The sequence below is a fragment of the Grampus griseus genome (assembly GCF_964374135.1).
Source record: "Grampus griseus genome assembly, chromosome: 3".
NCBI classification, from domain to species: domain Eukaryota; kingdom Metazoa; phylum Chordata; class Mammalia; order Artiodactyla; family Delphinidae; genus Grampus; species Grampus griseus.
In genome coordinates this window covers 164,823,127-164,840,464 of record NC_139019.1, presented here as the reverse complement: position 1 = coordinate 164,840,464, position 17,338 = coordinate 164,823,127, and the positions used below count along the sequence as shown (strand labels likewise).

The 17,338-nt window shown below is 48.0% G+C and overlaps 1 protein-coding gene across 5 annotated transcripts; it reads right to left on the bottom strand.

Annotated features, from left to right (window-relative positions):
* Positions 1 to 283: 283 nt before the first annotated feature.
* On the bottom strand, positions 284 to 16,555 carry ECSIT (ECSIT signaling integrator). 5 transcript variants are annotated; one of them, XM_082649897.1, is made up of 9 exons: positions 16,449 to 16,534; positions 16,105 to 16,243; positions 10,819 to 10,937; positions 6,277 to 6,694; positions 5,831 to 6,054; positions 1,839 to 1,896; positions 1,558 to 1,706; positions 1,283 to 1,388; positions 284 to 669 (listed from the first exon to the last, which is right to left on the bottom strand). In XM_082649897.1, exons 2-9 carry the CDS (start codon positions 16,241 to 16,243, stop codon positions 419 to 421), a joined length of 1,464 nt encoding a protein of 487 aa, XP_082506023.1. In that variant the 5' UTR covers positions 16,449 to 16,534; the 3' UTR covers positions 284 to 418. The 5 variants fall into 5 exon arrangements, with proteins under 5 accessions (XP_082506023.1, XP_082506024.1, XP_082506025.1 ...); XM_082649898.1 differs by having other exon boundaries at positions 1,283 to 1,340; XM_082649899.1 differs by lacking the exon at positions 16,105 to 16,243 and having other exon boundaries at positions 16,449 to 16,555.
* Between the last annotated feature and the right edge of the window lie 783 nt (positions 16,556 to 17,338).

Genomic DNA, 17,338 nt, shown 5'->3' with positions numbered 1-17,338 from the left:
CAACAACCCACTCTCCCTTTACTCCCTTCTCTGTTAAACTTTCTGACAAGGCAGAGACGGAAGGGGTAGCGGAAGGTTTGAGGCTGATCCGGGAAGAGCCAGGAGAGCCCGTAGACCCTGGGGTGATGGCTTCTTCCTCCGCACCTTTATCCTGAATGAATTGTGGGGATGACAAAGGAAGGGTGGGAGCTGTCCAGAAAAGGCGGACGGAAGGCCAGCGGCTCGACCCGTCAGTTCTGGATGATGTTTCCATCACTTGAAAAGACGTAACACCAGGCATTAAAGGGGCAGGGACGCTACACTGCCAGAGAGGAGGCAAGGCAGCCCCAAGCCGGAAAACTTTTATTTGCTGTACACTAAGAGGTCATCTCATGCTTTCACACCAGTCCACCGCCTGTGCTCCTGTGACTGCTTAGGCTCAGCTCTGGCTCTGCTGCTGTCGCTGCTGATTGTTTTCCTCTTCTTCCCGGCCCTCGGGTGGGGTCAGGGGTGTCTCCTCCAGCCCTGAGGAGGATGCCAGGAGCTCCCCGGAGGACGCTGACAAGCGGAAGACCACCGGGATGCGGGCCAGGGTTGGGTTGGTCTCCTGCAGGCCCTGGATCCACTTGGCCAGCGTGGCCTGGTCATGAGCACCCGCCATGCATATGGCGAAGACAGGGCCTTCCTCCACTGTCAGGAGAGACAGGCCCTCAGTTTGTGCAGTAGGGACTGGAGCAGCCCCCTCAAGCCCACATCCCTTCCAGGCCAAGGATGGGGGCTTTAAGCTCCCTTTGTCCTTTTCTGTGTTTCCAAGCCTTTGCACATGCTCTGCCTAGCCTGCCTGTCCCATGCTTCACCTAGGTGACACCTCCTGGCTCAAGTTTCCACCAGGAAATCCTCCTGACTCCCACCTGAGGCTGAGTTGTGTGCTCCTCCCCTAGAATGTAACTTGTCTGATCCACCGCTGGCCTGAGGGAAGGGACTGGGCCTGTCCTGGTCACGCCCAGTAGCCAGCACAGAGGTGCTCCATAAACGTTTGAAGGAGGATGTTTGAGGGCTGACAGGTCTGGAGCCCCTGAGTGGTGAGTTTTGTGCTTTCGTGGGGCGAGGTGGGGGGGGTGGTGGTGGTGGTGTGTGTGTGTGTGTGTGTAACTGGACTAGGTCTCGGGGGTGTGTGTGTGTGTGTGTGTGTGTATGTGTGTGTGTAACTGGACTAGGTCTCGGCCTGGGCCCCATCCCTCGACTCCAGAGGTGGCACCCCATCCCGTGCAGTGTTCAGAATCCTACCCATCCCAGTTTTTACCTTCATCGATGTTAAACTCGTAGTCATCCCAGCTGCTCCTCCCGTAGGCCAGGTCTAGCTGCATCGGGTAGTAGAGGTTCCACTCCTCTGGAATCTCCTCTACTTCCTAACCCGAGGGTGGGGGTGGGGGCCCGCGGAGGTGCAGGCAGAGGCCCAGGATGTTGCAGCCACCTGCCGCCTCTCCCCCGGCCCCTGCCCTCCCATACCCCCACCCCCCTCCCCACCTTTGAGCCAACTCACTCTTACCACCCCCGACTCCCACTTTGGGCCCTCACCCTCTCCTCGGGGGGCAGCAAGTCAGCTCTGAGGATGTGGTAATAGACGCATTTGTCTCGAAGCCACAGGGAGAAGGGACCCTCAACGAAGATCGGGCGGGCTGGGTCGTGGTGGGCCAGGGCGGCCTGCTGATCAGGACTCTGGATTCCTGATGTGGAGACACACATTCCCGGGGCGTCCTGGCTGAGGGGCTATGCCCAGAGGCCCAGGGAGCCCACCCAGCAGGCCTGCTGAGAACCCGGCGCTCGCTCCCTCCCTCCTTCCCTCCGCAGGACCTTACCTACGATGTGGGGCTCCGTGGGATCCGTGGCATCTGTGGAGTCTTTGGACAAAGGCATCTGCAAGGAAAGTCGGAGTGGAAGCTTGCAGCCCCCACAGCCCCTACGGAGGAGCCCGGGAGAGAGAAATGGGGATTCCAGTGAATTCAGGACCCCTCTTGGGTCTGTCTACTGGGCCTCCAACAATCACTCGAGCCCACCCCCTTCTTGCTTCTATCTAATTGGGTAAGAGCCACTGACCCTGGATATACTCACATGGAGGGAACCCTGGAGCTGGCCCACCTGCGTTAAAATCCCGGCTCTGCCACTGTCTGCATGACCTTGGCTAAGTCACCGTGTGCCTCAGTTTCCCCAGTTCAAAATGGGGGCAATAACAGCACTTAGTTGAGATGGTTCTAAAATGCCGAGAACGATGCCTGGTACATGCTAAGTGCTCAGTGCATGTGAAATTTAAAAAAGGAAAAGAATTTCATGCAAACAGAATATGCCAGGAAGGAGACACAAGAAGCAAGTCACAGCATTTGCCTCTGTGGAGGGCAGGGAGGGAAAGAATAGCCTTTTGTAGCTTTCTAATTTTACACTCTGAAATGTGATTTTAAAAACTAAATGAGGGACTTCCTTGGCGGTCCAGTGGTTAAGACTTCACCTTCCAGTGCAGGGGGTGTGGGTCGATACCTGGTTGAGGAGCTAAGATCCCACATGCCTTGCGGCCAAAGAATCAAAACATAAAACAGAAGCAATATTGTAACAAATTTAATAAAGATTAAAAAAAATAATGTTACACATCAAAAAAAAAGCCTTTTAAAACAAAAAACAAAAAACTAAATGAGGGAATTCCCTGGTGGTCCAGTGGTTAGGACTCGACACTTTCACTGCTGTGGCCCAGATTCAATCCCTGGTTGGGGAACCAAGATCCTGCAAGTCAAGCAGCATGGCTAAAAAACAAAAACCAAAACTAAATGAAGTGCATTTTTGAAAAAATGCACATACTCTGACCGAAATACCTGTGAGTGGACAACTGTTGGCACACATATCCTCCACCCTTTCAGGTTAAAAAGAATGGACTCCTTTGGGACTTCCCTGGCGGTCCAGTGGTTCAGACTTTGCCTTCCAATGCAGGGGATGTGGGTTTGATCCCTGGTCAGGGAACTAAAATCCCACATGCCTTGCGGCCAAAACACCAAAACATAAAACAGAAGCGATACTGTAAGAAATTCAATAAAGACTTTAAAAATGGTCCACATCAAGAAAAAAAAGTCCAATACTTAATTTTTCTTTTTTTTTTTTTGCGGTAAGTGGGCCTCTCTCGTTATTTTTAATATTAAAATAACATTTTTTCTAACATTGTATATCTTTTTCTCTCACAGTCAAAATCTTGGCTCCTATTACAAGTAATACACATGCTTATTTGACTTATCCATCAATATACATAAATGATTATGATATTACAGCTGACCATAACGCTAGGGGATTAAGTTCAGGATTCTCAGAATGCAGGCCACTAAGGATGTCAGACAACAGTGACTCAGAATTTTCTTCTCTCACTGGTTATGCTGTCAATTGGATATTTAGCCACATATGTTTGTTTTCAACTTTGGTGGGTTCTTTCCCCTCTTTTTTGATTTTATATATATATATATATATATATATATATATATTTTTTTTTTTTTTTTTTTTTTTTTTTTTTTTTGCGGTACGCGGGCCTCTCACTGTTGTGGCCTCTCCCGTTGCGGAGCATAGGCTCCGGACGCGCAGGCTCAGCGGCCATGGCTCACGGGCCCAGCCGCTCCATGGCACATGGGATCTTCCCAGACCGGGGCACGAACCCATGTCCCCTGCGTTGGCAGGCGGACTCTCAACCACTGCGCCACCAGGGAAGCCCTATATATATTTTTGATAGACTAAACATTTCCATAGTTTAGAAGCCAACCCGTATTAAATAGATGTCTCCCTCCCATTCTTTTCTCTCTATCCCTATCTCCTCTGCCCACCCAGAGATGACCATTTTTATCCATATCTGACTTATCTTTGCATTACTTATTTTTTAAATTTTTTTATTTTTTGGGCATGCCGCCTGGCTTGCGTGATCTTAGTTCCCCGACCAGGGATTGAACCCGGGCCCTTGTCAGTGAGAGCTCTAAGTCCTAACCACTGGACCGCCAGGGAATTCCTTGCATTATTTATTCTTGTGAAAATAAACAAATAGCTATATGCCTTTTTATTTCTCCTCCCTTCTCACACTTTAGGTGGCTTACTACACCACTGTGCATGCCTCACCCTTTCACTTTTTTCACCAGTCTGATTGAGGTGCCACAGTGGACATGGACAAGTCCCTCTTGATAGATACTTGGATTGTTCCCATTCTAAATCTAGGTGGTGTCAAACAACAGGGTCCTACTGTATAGCACAGGGAACTATATTCAAGATCTTGTAATAAAGTATAATGGAAAAGAATCTGAAAAAATATATATGTAAACATATATATATATAACTGAATCACTTTGCTGTACACCAGAAACTAACACAACATTGTAAATCAACTATACTTCAATAAAGTTTTTAAAAAAATCTAGGTGGTGTAGGTGATCATTTTACCATGTTTTCAACCCTTCTGTATGCACTTTTAATAATGAAACAGGGGAAAAAAGGGATATTTAAATACAAAGGATATATATGCAAAAAAAAAAGTATACATCTGCATGCAAATGCATAGATCTCTTGGGAAGGAGACATGGAAGTGGTCACCTCTGGGGAAGTAGCCTGGGGGCTAAAGGGTCAGGGTAGGAGAGGGGAACTCTTCACTGTGTGTTCTTGTGTACCATTTGGCTTTTTTTTTTTCCCCGCTGTGCCGTGTGGGCTTGCAGTATCTTAGTTCCCTGACCAGGGATTGAACCCGTGCAGTTCCCTGTTTGGCTTTTTAATGCATTACTTTTTTTAGGGGGGGTGTGTGTGGTGGCATGCCGCCCGGCTTGTGGAATCTTAGTTCCCTGACCAGGAATGGAACCCAGGCCCTCAGTAGTGAAAGCGCAGAGTCCTAACCACTGGACCACCAGGGAATTCCTTTTAATGCATTACTTTAAAAAACGAAGAAATGAGTTAAAAACTGCACTTCCTCTGCAATATGTTCTCTCACTGGGACACCGCATCACCACTCTCCTAGCCCCTCTGTCCTCTTCGCCTTGCCCCCAATCCAACACCATCCACACGGCCGCCAGGGGGCGCTTTCAAAGGCGCAAATCCTTCCAGAAACTTGACTTGCACCCCAACCCTCCTCTTCTTAAAACCTCCCCGTGGCCCTCTCATTACTAACCCGGTGTCCTACATGCCTCTTCTCTCTCACCCCAACTCCCTGCTCCGGCCAAAGGAAGCCCTTTCAGCATCTCCAGCCACTCCCAGCCACCCTCGAGCCCTGGCCCATGCTGCTCCCTCTGCCTGGAATGCTCTCCTCCCCTCTTCTGTTCTGCCTGCGCCCAGCTCACCCTCACCTCCTCCAGGAAGCCCTCCCTGCTCCCTTTTGGGCTCCCACAGCCCCCAGGATATGGGGAATATTTCATTTAGTCATTCGACAAACAGCTGTGGAACGTCCGCTTTGTGCCAGAACCTGTGCTGGGCCTTGGGAGACACAGGTGAAACTGAGTCACAGGGAACCAGGCTCAGCCAGGGTGGTCAGGAAAGAGGTCCTGACGAAAGGTCGGTGGAACTCAGACCTGAAGGAAGTGCAGTCCCGGAGGAAGGGTGTTCCTGGCAGAGGGAACAGCAAGCACAAAGGCCTCAGGGGGGAGCTGCCACAGACTGCTCAAGGAACGGAAAGCCATGCCCGGAATACAGTGAATGTGGGGAGAGGGGCCGAGGTCAGAGGTCAAGCTGTGCCAAGGGCCCTGGACTCTAGCGGAGGTTCTGCCAGCGAATCACGGCCTGTCTCACCACAATCACTTGGGCTTACTGAAGGGGGCCCTGCCACAGAGGCGGCCGAGGATGTGGACAGGGTGGATACCTGATAGACGGTGACCCTGGCACTGAGGTCGGGCTCCATGTGCCGCAGGGCCAATCTGGCCAGGTCCACTGGGTCCTGGGGCAGGTCCCGGGGCACGGGGAAGGGGTTGATATTCTTGAAGCGGGTGAACCACAGCTTCATGCGCACAAACTTGAGCATGGGGTAGCTTTTGCGCCCAAATATCTGAGTGAGCAGGAACTCCGTCTCCTTGTTGGGCATCACCCCTGTGCCAGGCAGATGGAGGCTGAGCCTCAGGGAGGGGGCAGAAGAGGGAAGGGATGTTGGGAGAGAGAGATGAGCAAGAGATGGGGGTGGGCGCGCAGAGGAGGAAGCCAGACAGAGAGACAGAGAGGAGACGAGTCAGAGCCAAGGAGCCATGGAGGGCCCCGAGACCCTGGAGAGGGAGGTGGCCCCCGCCCCTGCCTGAGCTGGCCTGCTGGCCTCACCGTGGTTCTCCATCTGCTCCAGGACAGCGATCCCGCACTCCTGCTGCCGTGGGTAGTGGAGGAAGATGCTGTGGAAGATGTTGCGAGGCCGGAAGACCTCCTTGGGGAAGATGTCAAGCAGCAGGTTGTAGATAGCCAGGTCCCGCTCGACGCCGTACTCCCGCATCTTGCGCAGGGCCAGGTAGATGAAGTCGACGTGGCCCCGCTTGTGCACGTTGTACTGCGTAAAGTTCTGCACCGCCTGCACGAAGCTCGCCTTGTCCCGCACCCCATCTGGCGCCTGCCTAAACAGCTCCTCATGGGGTGCCAGGGCCTTGACCAGCCCCCTCTGGGGTTCGGGTGGGCGTGGGACCAGCGGCGAGTCAGGGTTGTGGGTGGCTGTGCTGCAGTGGAGGCCCCGCGGGGCCTGGGGCGTCACCTGCGGATAGAGAACCACTGCTGGAATGTGGGTCTCCCAGTGCCCCTGGGGGACTGCCGCACTGGCTCTTTGCTGAGAAAGGTGCCAGCAGGCCTCCCTAAGGGCCACTGAAGAAGTGTGCTGCGCGCGTTACAGACCCATGATCAGGCACCATCACAAAGTGTGAGAGAGCAATGGTAACGCCCCGACGGAGGCAATGTTCACCACGATGACAGACACACACCCTCTGACGCAGCAATCCTGCATCTGGTATTTAAATTGGATAGCTCTAAAAGCACCTGCACCAAATGACTTTTGTTCGTCTGCTGCGTCAGTGGAAATGGCCCAAATGTGCATCGGCAAGGAAATAATTTAGCAAATGGCCAAGCACCTGGACAAGGAGCACCTACCGCTGTAAGGCGCACTGAGGAGGTCTTGTGTGACCTGGAGTGAGCTCCAGGGTATACCATTAAATGAAAAAAAAACAAGGTGTGAAACGGTGTGTACAGTAGCTTCCCATTTGTGTAAAAAAAAGAAAACAACAACAGCTTATATATAGTTGGTCCTCATTATTTGCGAATTCCATGTTTGCAAAGTTGCCTACTTGCTAAAATTCATTTATACTCCCAAAGCCAATACTCTTGGCACTTTCTGGCCATTTGCAGACACGTGCAGGGGGGTGGAAAGTTGAGTTGCCCAGCGCCTATATTCCCAGCTGAGATGGAACAAGGCAATGCTTGGCCTTCTTGTATCAGCCCCCATGCTGTCAACAAGTGTCCTTTTATTTTATATTACTTTGTTTTATTTTTTTGTCTGTGCTGCATGTCTTGCAGGAACTAGTTCCCCAACGAGGGATCAAACTTGGGTTCCCGGCGGTGAAAGCACTGAGTCCTAACCGCTCGACCGCCAGGGAATTCCCAACGAGTGTCCTTTTAGAGGTTTATTTATTATTATTTTAAAATTTTTATTTATTTATTTTTGGCTGTGTTGGGTCTTCGTTGCTGTGCGCGGGCTTTCTCTAGTTGTGGTGAGCGGGTGCTACCCTTCGTTGAGGTGCGCCGGCTTCTCATTGCGGTGGCTTCTCTTGTTGCAGAGCACAGGCGCTAGGCATGTGGGCTTCAGTAGTTGTGGCTCACAGGCTCTAGAATGCAGGCTCAGTAGTTGTGGCACACGGGCTTAGTTGCTCCGCAGCATGTGGGATCTTCCCAGACCAGGGCTTGAACCCGTGTCCCCTGCGTTGGCAGGTGGATTCTCAACCACTGTGCCACCAGGAAAGTCCCTAGAGGTTTATTTAGTGTATGTTTTCTGCATCTTTTTTGTTGATTTGTGGTTGAAAAGGACCCCTAAGCGTGCCTAGTGTTCCTACGTGCAAGAAGGCCCTGCTGTTCCTTAGAGAAGATACATGTGGTAGGTAAGCTCAGGCATGAGTTATAGTGCTGTTGGCCGCGGGTTCAATGTTAATGAATCAAAAAGCTATATTAAATAGGATGTCTTTAAACAGAAACACACATACAACAATGTTATGACTGATTGGTTGATGAAAATGTTATGACCTGAGGCTCACAGGAACCTTATCCCGTATCTCCCCTGGCAGCAATGGTTTGATATTCGCTAATTCAGCGTATGCAGTGACTTTCTAGAATGTTACTGTGAATAATGAGAATCGACTGTATGGATACATATTTTTTGCTTTTGTGAAAAACATCTCTGGAAGGAAATACAATAAGCAGGCAACATCTTGTCTCTAGAGAAGGGAGCTAAGCGGTGGCCAGGCAAGAGAGAGAGAGACCCTTGTCACGGTACAGCCTCAGAACTTTTTGAATTTTGAACTATATTGTCTGCTGTAATTACTTATTTAAAAGATAGATTTCAAAAACTGAGTTGAGGGAATTCCCTTGTAATTCAGTGGTTAGGACTCCATGCTTTCAATGCTGAGGGCCTGGGTTCAATCCCAGGTCAGGGAACTAAGATCCCACAAGCCACGTGGCATGGCCAAAAAAAACCAAAAAAAAAATTGAGTTGAAAAAAGAAAATGCAGATTCTGGAGTCAGCAGGAGCCTCAGCGTGACTGTCCTCCACCTGGTGATACCCACAACCCACTCTACTGCTCAGGCCTCTCTCCCCATCTATTATGATGGTACCTCCTTTGGGTCAAGGAGATCTTGTTCCCCAGAGTGGGGAGTGTATGCTGCTGGGAGCAGGTCAGATCCCTCTAGAACAGAAGTTGGCAAACTACAGTCTGTGGGGCAAATCCAGTCAGCTGCCTGCTTTTGTCAATAAAGTTTTATTGGAACACAGCCATATGCCTTCATTATGTCTGGTCTGGGGCTGCTTTGTGCTGCAGTGGCAGAGTTGAGTAGTTGTGACAGAGACCACATGGCCTACAAAGCCAAAAGCATTTACTGTCTTACCCTTTACGAAAAAGTTTGCCAACCCCTGCTCTAGATGGTACCCTAATAGATTTACTTTCATTTAAATTGAATGTTTAAATTAGAATGGTTATACATAAGACATCTTTTCAAATATATGGCTAATAAGAGCTAACATTTACAGAATTTTTTTTTTTTTTTGGCCGGGCTGTGTGGCTTGAGGGATCTCAGTTCCCCGACCAGGGATCGAACCTGGGCCCCCTGCAGTGGGAGCACAGAGTCCTAACCACTGGACCACCAGGGAAGTCCCTTATGGAATATTCTTATGTTCCAGGCATTGTTGAGCACTTTCTGAGAGTGAGGCTCATTTACTCTTCTCAACTGTCCATTGAAGGAGTGCCTCTTCATGTACCCATTTTACAGATGAGGAAACTGAGGCCCTGGGAGATGAAACAAGATGGCTGGCGCCACACAGCAGCAAAGCAGCACAGCTGAGATTGAAGCCCTCTGTTCTGCTGCACCCAATAGCCATCCCAATATCCTGCTTAGGTAAGGAGATGTTTTTTTTAAAAAAAGGCATTCATTTAAAGTGGCGCAGTGGTAAAGAATCCGCCTCCCAGGGCTTCCCTGGTGGCGCAGTGGTTGAGAATCTGCCTGCTAATGCAGGGGACACGGGTTCGAGGCTGGGTCTGGGAAGATCCCACATGCCGTGGATCAACTAGGCCTGTGAGCCACAACTACTGAGCCTGCGCGTCTGGAGCCTGTGCTCCGCAACGAGAGAGGCCGTGATAGTGAGAGGCCCGCACACCGCGATGAAGAGTGGCCCCCGCTTGCTACAACTAGAGAAAGCCCTTGGGCAGAAAGGAAGACCCAACACAGCCAAAAATAAAAATAAATAAATTTAAAAATAAATAAATACTCCTGTTCTCTATTTAAAAAAAAAAAAAAAAGAATCCGCCTGCCAATGCAGGGGACACGGGTTCGAGCCCTGGTCCGGGAAGATCCCACATGCCACAGAGCAACTAAGCCCATGTGACACAACTACTGAGCCTGTGTGCCACAACTACTGAAGCCCACGCACCTAGAGCTAGTGCTCCGCAACAGAGAAGCCACCGCAATGAGAAGCTTGTGCACCGCAATGAAGAGCAGCCCCCACTTGCTGCAACTAGAGAAAGCCTGTGCGCAGCAACGAAGACCCAACGCAGCCAAAAATAAATAAATAAATTTATATTTTAAAAAAATAAACAAAGTGAAAGTGTAGGAAACTAATACTACAGGTGGTATGTGCATAGGGCAGAAAGCAGAAAAGAAGCTCTAGAATGCTCCAAAGAAGGGGAGACACCACAAATGAGATAATGCAAATGAAATGCATAGCACAGGGCCTGGCCCAGAGGAAGTGCTCAGTAAGGGAGCTATTAATATTGTCACCATCATCACCATCCTTGTTATAATTTATGGCCGTTGATCAGCCTGGTCACTTAGGGTAAGGGAACGAAATTCAATTCACATCTTTACAAGTGAATACAGGAGTCACCCAGAGTCACCACCCAAATCTACTTAGCTCAGACCTTCTTGATTTCAAATTCAAGCCCCTCACTCGTGGGCGCACCAACACTTCTTAAAATGAGAAGAGACATTCAACTGGCCCTCAGAGCAGACAGGCCAGCCCAGACCCCCCCACCCCCACCCCCGCCACCCCGAGCTGGCTTCACTGGGAGGGCTTGTGAGCGAATCCCAGGCCTGCCTGCCTCTCTCCACCCCATGACTGGCAGTTACCTGAGAGAAGGGGGCTCCGGTGAGGGCAGTGCTGCAGATACCTCCCCAGCCCCGAGAGAGGCCCCGGGCCAGCAGGATGGCTTGGGCCCAGCTCATGCCTTTGCCTGTCGGACAACCACCTAGAAAGAGAGAAGAAAGAGCATCAGCCTGGTACCCCACCCGCTAAAGGCAATGAGACCCCTCTCTTGGGCAGAGGTCACGTCCCAGACTGCATGCACAAGATGGAGCAGAAGTGACTGTTACAATCAAAGGTCCCTGTTCTTCTGGGCCAAACCCTTCACTATCTTGAGGAATTTGCTCCTGCATTCGTCCCCCTCCCTACCAGATCATTCTGTTTTGTTTAACAGCTTTATTTGTGTACCATACAGTTGAACCTAAGTATAAAATCCAATGTGTTTTCAGTAGTTGACCCTTGAACAACACTGCTTTGAACTGCATGGGTCCACTTACACGCTGATTTTTTTTTCAGTAAATACGTACTACAGTACTACACGACCTGTGGTTGGTTGAATCTTAGGATGTGGAACCGTGGATATGAAGGGCGGACTATAAAGTTATATTTGGATTTTTAACTGTGAGGAGGGTCGGCACCCCTAACCCCTACATTGTTCAAGGGTCAACTGTATATTCACAGAATTGTGCAACCATCACTAAATCTAATTTTAGAACACTTTTGTCACACACCCCCCCAAAAAAACCCCACCTATACCCATTAGCAGTCCCTCTATTTCCCCTCACCCTCAACCCTAGGCAACCCCTAATCTAGTGTCTATAAATTTGCCTACTCTGGGAATTTCATATAAATGGAATCATATAATACGGGCTCTTTTGTGACTGCCTTCTTTCACTTAACATGTTTTCAAGGTTTATCCATGTTGTAATATGTATCAGACTTCATTCCTTTTAATTGCCCAAATTTTTTCATTATATGGATTTAACCATATTTTATTTACCCATTCCATTGATGAACACTTGCAGTTCTTCCCACTTTTTGACTATATGACTATTGCTGCTATGAACACTTGTGTAGCTTTTGTATGAACACATGTTTACACTTCCCTTGGGTATATACTTAGAAATCAAATTGCTGGGACATATAGTAACTCTATGTCTAATCATTTGAGAAACTGCCAAAGTGTTTTCCAAAGTGGCTGCACAACTTTACATCCCCACCAGCAATGTATAAGAGTTCCAATTTCTCTGCATTCTTGCCAATACTTGCTGTTGTCTTTCTTTTTGATTACAGACATCCTAATGGGTGTGAAGTGGTATCTCATTGTGGTTCCGATTTGCATTTCCCTAAAAGGTAATGACGATGAGCATCTTTTCATGGGTTTATTGGCCATTGTGTATCTTCTTCAGAGAAATGTCTATTTAGATCCTTTGTCCATTTAAAAATTAGGTTATTTATCTTTTTATTATTGAGTTGTTTATATATTCTGCATACTTCAAGCTTATGATTTACAAATACTTTCTCCCATTCTTTGAATTGTCTTTCACTTTCCTGATGTTATTGTTTGCAGCACAAATGTTTAATTCCAATGAAATCCAATTTCTGTTTTACTTTTGTAGCTTTGCTTTCGATTTTTTTTTTTTTATGTTTTATCTAAAAAACCATTGCCTGGCCCAAGGTCATGAAGATTTACTCCTATGTTTTCTTCTAGAAGTTTTGTTTGTTTGTTTTGGCCACACCTTGTGGCTTGTGGGGATCTTAGTTGCCCCACCAGGGATGGAATCCATGCCCCCTGCAGTGGAAGCTCAGAGTCCTAACCACTGGACCACCAGGGAATTCCCCTCTGATCCATTTTGAATTAATCTTTGTGAATGGTGTGAGGAAGGGGTTCATTTCATGTAGATATCCAGTTGTCCTAGTACTATTTGTTGAAGAGACTATTTTTTCTCATTGTCACTCTTGTTGAAAATCAATTGACCATAAATGTAAGAGTTTACTTTTGGGCTCTCAATTTAATTCTGTTGATCTATATGTTGAGCCTTATGCCAATACCACACTGTTGTGATTATTGTAGCTTGTAGGTTCTGAAATTGGGAAGTGTTAAGTCCTCCTATTTTGTTCTTCTTTTACAATAATATTTGGCTATTCTAGATCTCTCACTATTACATATAAATTTTAGAACCAGCTGTCAATTTCTGGAAAAAATCCAGCTGGGATTCTGGTAGGGATTGTGTTGAATCTGTAGAACAGTTTGGGAAATACTGGTATCTTAATAATATTATCTTCTGATCCATGAACATGGGATACCTCTCCATTAATTTAGATCTTCTTTAATTTCTCTCAACGATGTTTTACAATTTACCGTGTAGAAGTCCTTTACTTCTTTTGTTAAATTTATTTGTATCTTATTCTTTATGAAGCTACTGTATAATTTCATTTTCACATTGTTCATTGCTAGCGTACAGAAACACAATTTATTTTTATGTGTTGATCTTGTATCTTGCAACCCTGCTGAACTTGCATTAGTCCTAATAGTTTTTTTTAAAAAATTGGATTCCCTGAGATTTTCTACATACAAGATCATGTCATCTGCAAACATAGACAGTTTTACCTCTTCCTGACTAATCTGGATGCCTTTTATTTCTTTTTTTTGCCCAAGTGTCCTTGCTGGACCTCCAGTACAGTGTTGAATAGAAGTGGCCAGGGTGCACATCCTTGTCTTGTTCCTGATCTTAGAGGGGAAAGCATCCAGTCTTTCATCATTAAATACGATGTCAGCTGTGGGTTTTTCACAGATGACCTATCAGGTTGAGGAAATTCCTTTCCATTGCTAGATGCTGAGTATTTTTATAAGAAAGGGCATCAGATTTTGTCAAATGCTTTTTTTTTTGCTTCTACCAAACTAATCATGTGTTTTTTGTCCTTTAGTCTATTAATATGGTGTATTACATTAACTGATTTTCAAATGTTAAACTCATATTGCATTCCTCGGGCAAATTCCACTTGGTCATGGTGTATAATTCTTTTTATATGTTGCTAAAATTGGTTTGCTAACATTTTGTTGAGGATTTTTGTATCCATGTTCATAAGAGATATTGGTCTGTAGTTTTCGTTTCTTGTCGTGTCTGTTTGGTTTAGTTTCAGGGTAATGCTGGCCTCATAAAATGAGTTGGGAAGTATTTGGATCACTTTTATCACTGTTTAAACTTTCTCTAGCATCTTCTTCCGCCTCTGCTCCACATCTCTGCTCCATTTATAGCACAGCTTCTCCCAAGAGATGTCTGCACGCTGTGTTCCCTCCTCACTCTCTCCAACTTGGCTGCTGCCCCAACCACTCCACTGACACCACTCCTATAAAGACCCCTTGTGTCTTCTACATTTAACAAAGCCAGTGAGCCATTTCTTTGGCTCATTTTGCTCAATTTCTCAGAAGGATGTGGCATAGGTGAGGTCCTCCTCCCACCTTGACACTCTTGATTTTCTTCCTAGTACCCAGGTCTATTTCTCAACCATTCAGTAAGACCTGCTTCCTTCTCTAAAGTTTGCAATGTTTACAAACTTGAATTTGCAGATGAATCACCAAAGATCTTGTTAAAATGCAGATTCTGATTCAGTGGGTCTGGGGTGGAGCCAAAGACCATACCTCTAACAAACTTCCAAGTGATGCTGATGTTGCTAGTCTGGAGACCACATTTTGAGTAATAAGGCTGCAAAGAGTCCCACGTTCTGAATTTATCTGTCTGCTACTCTAAGGCATCATTCAGCTTCCAAGAGAGGTTCCTCTCCTCTCTGTATTCCTGTAGGCAGCTCTAATGGTTCTTAAACTTTGTTCATATTAGAATAATCTAGGGAGCTTTAAAAATCCCCTTGTCCAGGCCATACCCCAGATATACTGAATCCAACTATCTAGAGGCATGGCCCAGGTATCAGCATTTTAAAGCACTCAAATGACTGTAACATGCAGCTGAGATTAAGACTTTAATCTAAACCTTTGCTATTCAAAGTGTGTCCCAGGGACCAGCTGCATTGGTTATTATCATCTGGGAGCTTATTAGAAATGCAAAATCTCAGCCCTAACCCAGACCTGCTGAATCAGAATCTGCATTTTTTTTTTTTTTTTTTTTTTTGCGGTACGCGGGCCTCTCACTGTTGTGGCCTCTCCCGTTGTGGAGCACAGGCTCCGGACGCGCAGGCTTAGCAGCCATGGCTCACGGGTCCAGCCGCTCTGCGGCATGTGGGATCTTCCCAGACCGGGGCACGAACCCGCGTCCCCTGCATCGGCAGGCGGACTCTCAACCACTGCGCCACCAGGGAAGCCCCAGAATCTGCATTTTAACAAAAGTCCAGGTTTCTCCTCTGTGTGCTAAAGTCTGAGAAATGATGATATATGCCATGAGCTCCAGCCTCCATACCTAACTGCCACTTTGGTGTATTCCCCAGCCATCTCAAACTTATGTTGTTCCAAATTATATCCCTGCTGAAACTTGTTCTTCCTCATTCTAGCCAATGACATCACCATTCCCAGTCATTCAGACCACAAACCTGGGAATTCTGAGTCCACTGTGTCCCTCACTCCCCCATCCAATCCATCAGCTACTCCTGTTGACTGCTTCCAAATCCACCTCAGATGCATCTATTTCTCTCCATCTGCAGGCCACCACTCCAGTCCATGACCTCTTTCCACCTACCCAGCCTCACACTTCTTTCCTTACCTGCCTCCACTCAGTTCTCCCCCCAGTGGTCAGAGGGAGCTTTTTAAATGTAAAGTAAATTCAGTGTTCTCTGCCTAAAATCACTAATGTTATATCACACAAGATAAAATCAGGTAGGGTCCGCCCCTCCAAACTCAACTCTTAGTACTGGCAGCTCCAGCTACACCGTTTCTTAAACAAGCTGACTTTATTCTAGCCTCAGAGCCTTTGAACTTGCTTCTCTTTCTGTAAATTTCTCGCACCCCCCCCCCCCCCCCGCCACACCCGCTCCCATCAGTCCAGAGCTGTCTCTGGTCATTCAGGTCTATAGTCAAATAAGAAGCCTTCCCTGACCAACGCCCCACTCCCAATCTAAAGTCCCGTCACCCTGATGAATGTATTTTTAGCAATTATTAGCATCTGAAATCACATGTTTCATTTACTTCTGATTTGTTCAATGTCTGGCTTCCCGGGGAGATTTCCCGGGGAGCTCGGGGATTTTTGTGTGCCTTATTGCTGCGTCTCCAGGACCTGGGACAGTGCCTGGCATATGGTGGGTACCCAGCAAATATCAGTTAATGGGAAGAGCTAAATTTCTACAAAACTTCTAAAAATCTTAATCCCTAGGCAGGGTGTACCTACAACAGCTGAGGCTGGCTGCCAGGATTTTGAGTCCCTTCGGAGAAAGGGACAGACGCGGGATCCAATTCCAGCCTAGCTGATGACTTGCGGCGTGACCTTGGAAGAAGGCTTTAACCTCTCTGAACCTCAGCAGTCTCATCTGCAAAATTAGAGATTAGGGATGTGGGGAGGCGGGTACAGAGAGGGCGGCTTTTTCCAGCACATCCCCGCCCCGTACCCGGAAAGGTCACGGTGCCCTGGCCCTGCAGCCGCGGCCCTCCGGGGCCACCCTTCCGCAGTGCCAGCACAGAACTGGCCGCCCCGGGGCCCAGATATTCGCGCTTGCCTCCCCATGTGCGACCTACCTACTCACGCGGCCGGCCGCGGAATCCCTGCCGGTTCTACCTTACCGCTGGGCGCCGCCATGTTGCACTATCCGGGTCACGGGCCGCCAAGGCTACAGCAAATCAAGAACACCGGTTTCGAGAGGTCCCTCCCCCAAGAGAGGAGCACCAATAGGAAAGTAGAAAGGCCTTGGTCCCGCCTCGTAATGTGCCAGGCCCCGCCCTCAATGAGGCAAGCGGCGTCTCTTACCTAGGAATTAAGGAGTTTTGGTTCGGGAAGGAGTGACTGCCCCATTTCCGGGCTGGGAGGCTGGACTTGGGGTGGGGGTGGGGGTGGGGCCTGTGAATCCTACTGGCAGCCCCAGTTTTCCCACCTGAAATGTGGGAATGAAATATTAAAGGTGGAAGTGATGTGGATTCCTTCATTTGTTCAACAAACATTTGAGCCAGGCACTGAGGATTGGACACTAACACTAGGGAAGGTGGCAGGCTCTGCTAATCTAGCTTCATGGGTCTGGGCTAGTGCTTAACCCATCTGTGCATCGATTGTCTCAACCCTGAAATGGGCCAATTATAATAACCTCATGGGTTTTTTTGTTTTTTGTTTTTGAGATTTAATTGAGTTTATGCAGAACAGCCATATAAGTGTATGCTGGGGATTTTTTGTTTGTTTTGTTTGTTTTTGTTTGTTTGTTTTGTGGTACACGGGCCTCTCACTGCTGTGGCCTCTCCCGTTGCGGAGCACAGGCTCCGGACGCGCAGGCTCAGCGGCCATGGCTCACGGGCCCAGCTGCTCCGCGGCATGTGGAATCCTCCCGGACCGGGGCACGAACCCGTGTCGCCTGCATCAGCAGGCGGACTCTCAACCACTGCGCCACCAGGGAAGCCCTGTTTGTTTTTTGTTTTGGCCT

Bases quoted from the DNA above. Each gene is read 5' to 3' on its own strand.
- ECSIT (XM_082649897.1), bottom strand. From the start codon at position 16,243: ATGAGACTGCTGAGGTTCAGAGAGGTTAAAGCCTTCTTCCAAGGTCAC. The intron at 6,055-6,276 runs GTGAGGCCAGCA...TGCCTGGCACAG, and splicing joins GGAGCAGATGGAGAACCACG to GGGTGATGCCCAACAAGGAG. The intron at 670-1,282 runs GTAAAAACTGGG...CTCTCCTGACAG, and splicing joins CGAGTTTAACATCGATGAAG to TGGAGGAAGGCCCTGTCTTC.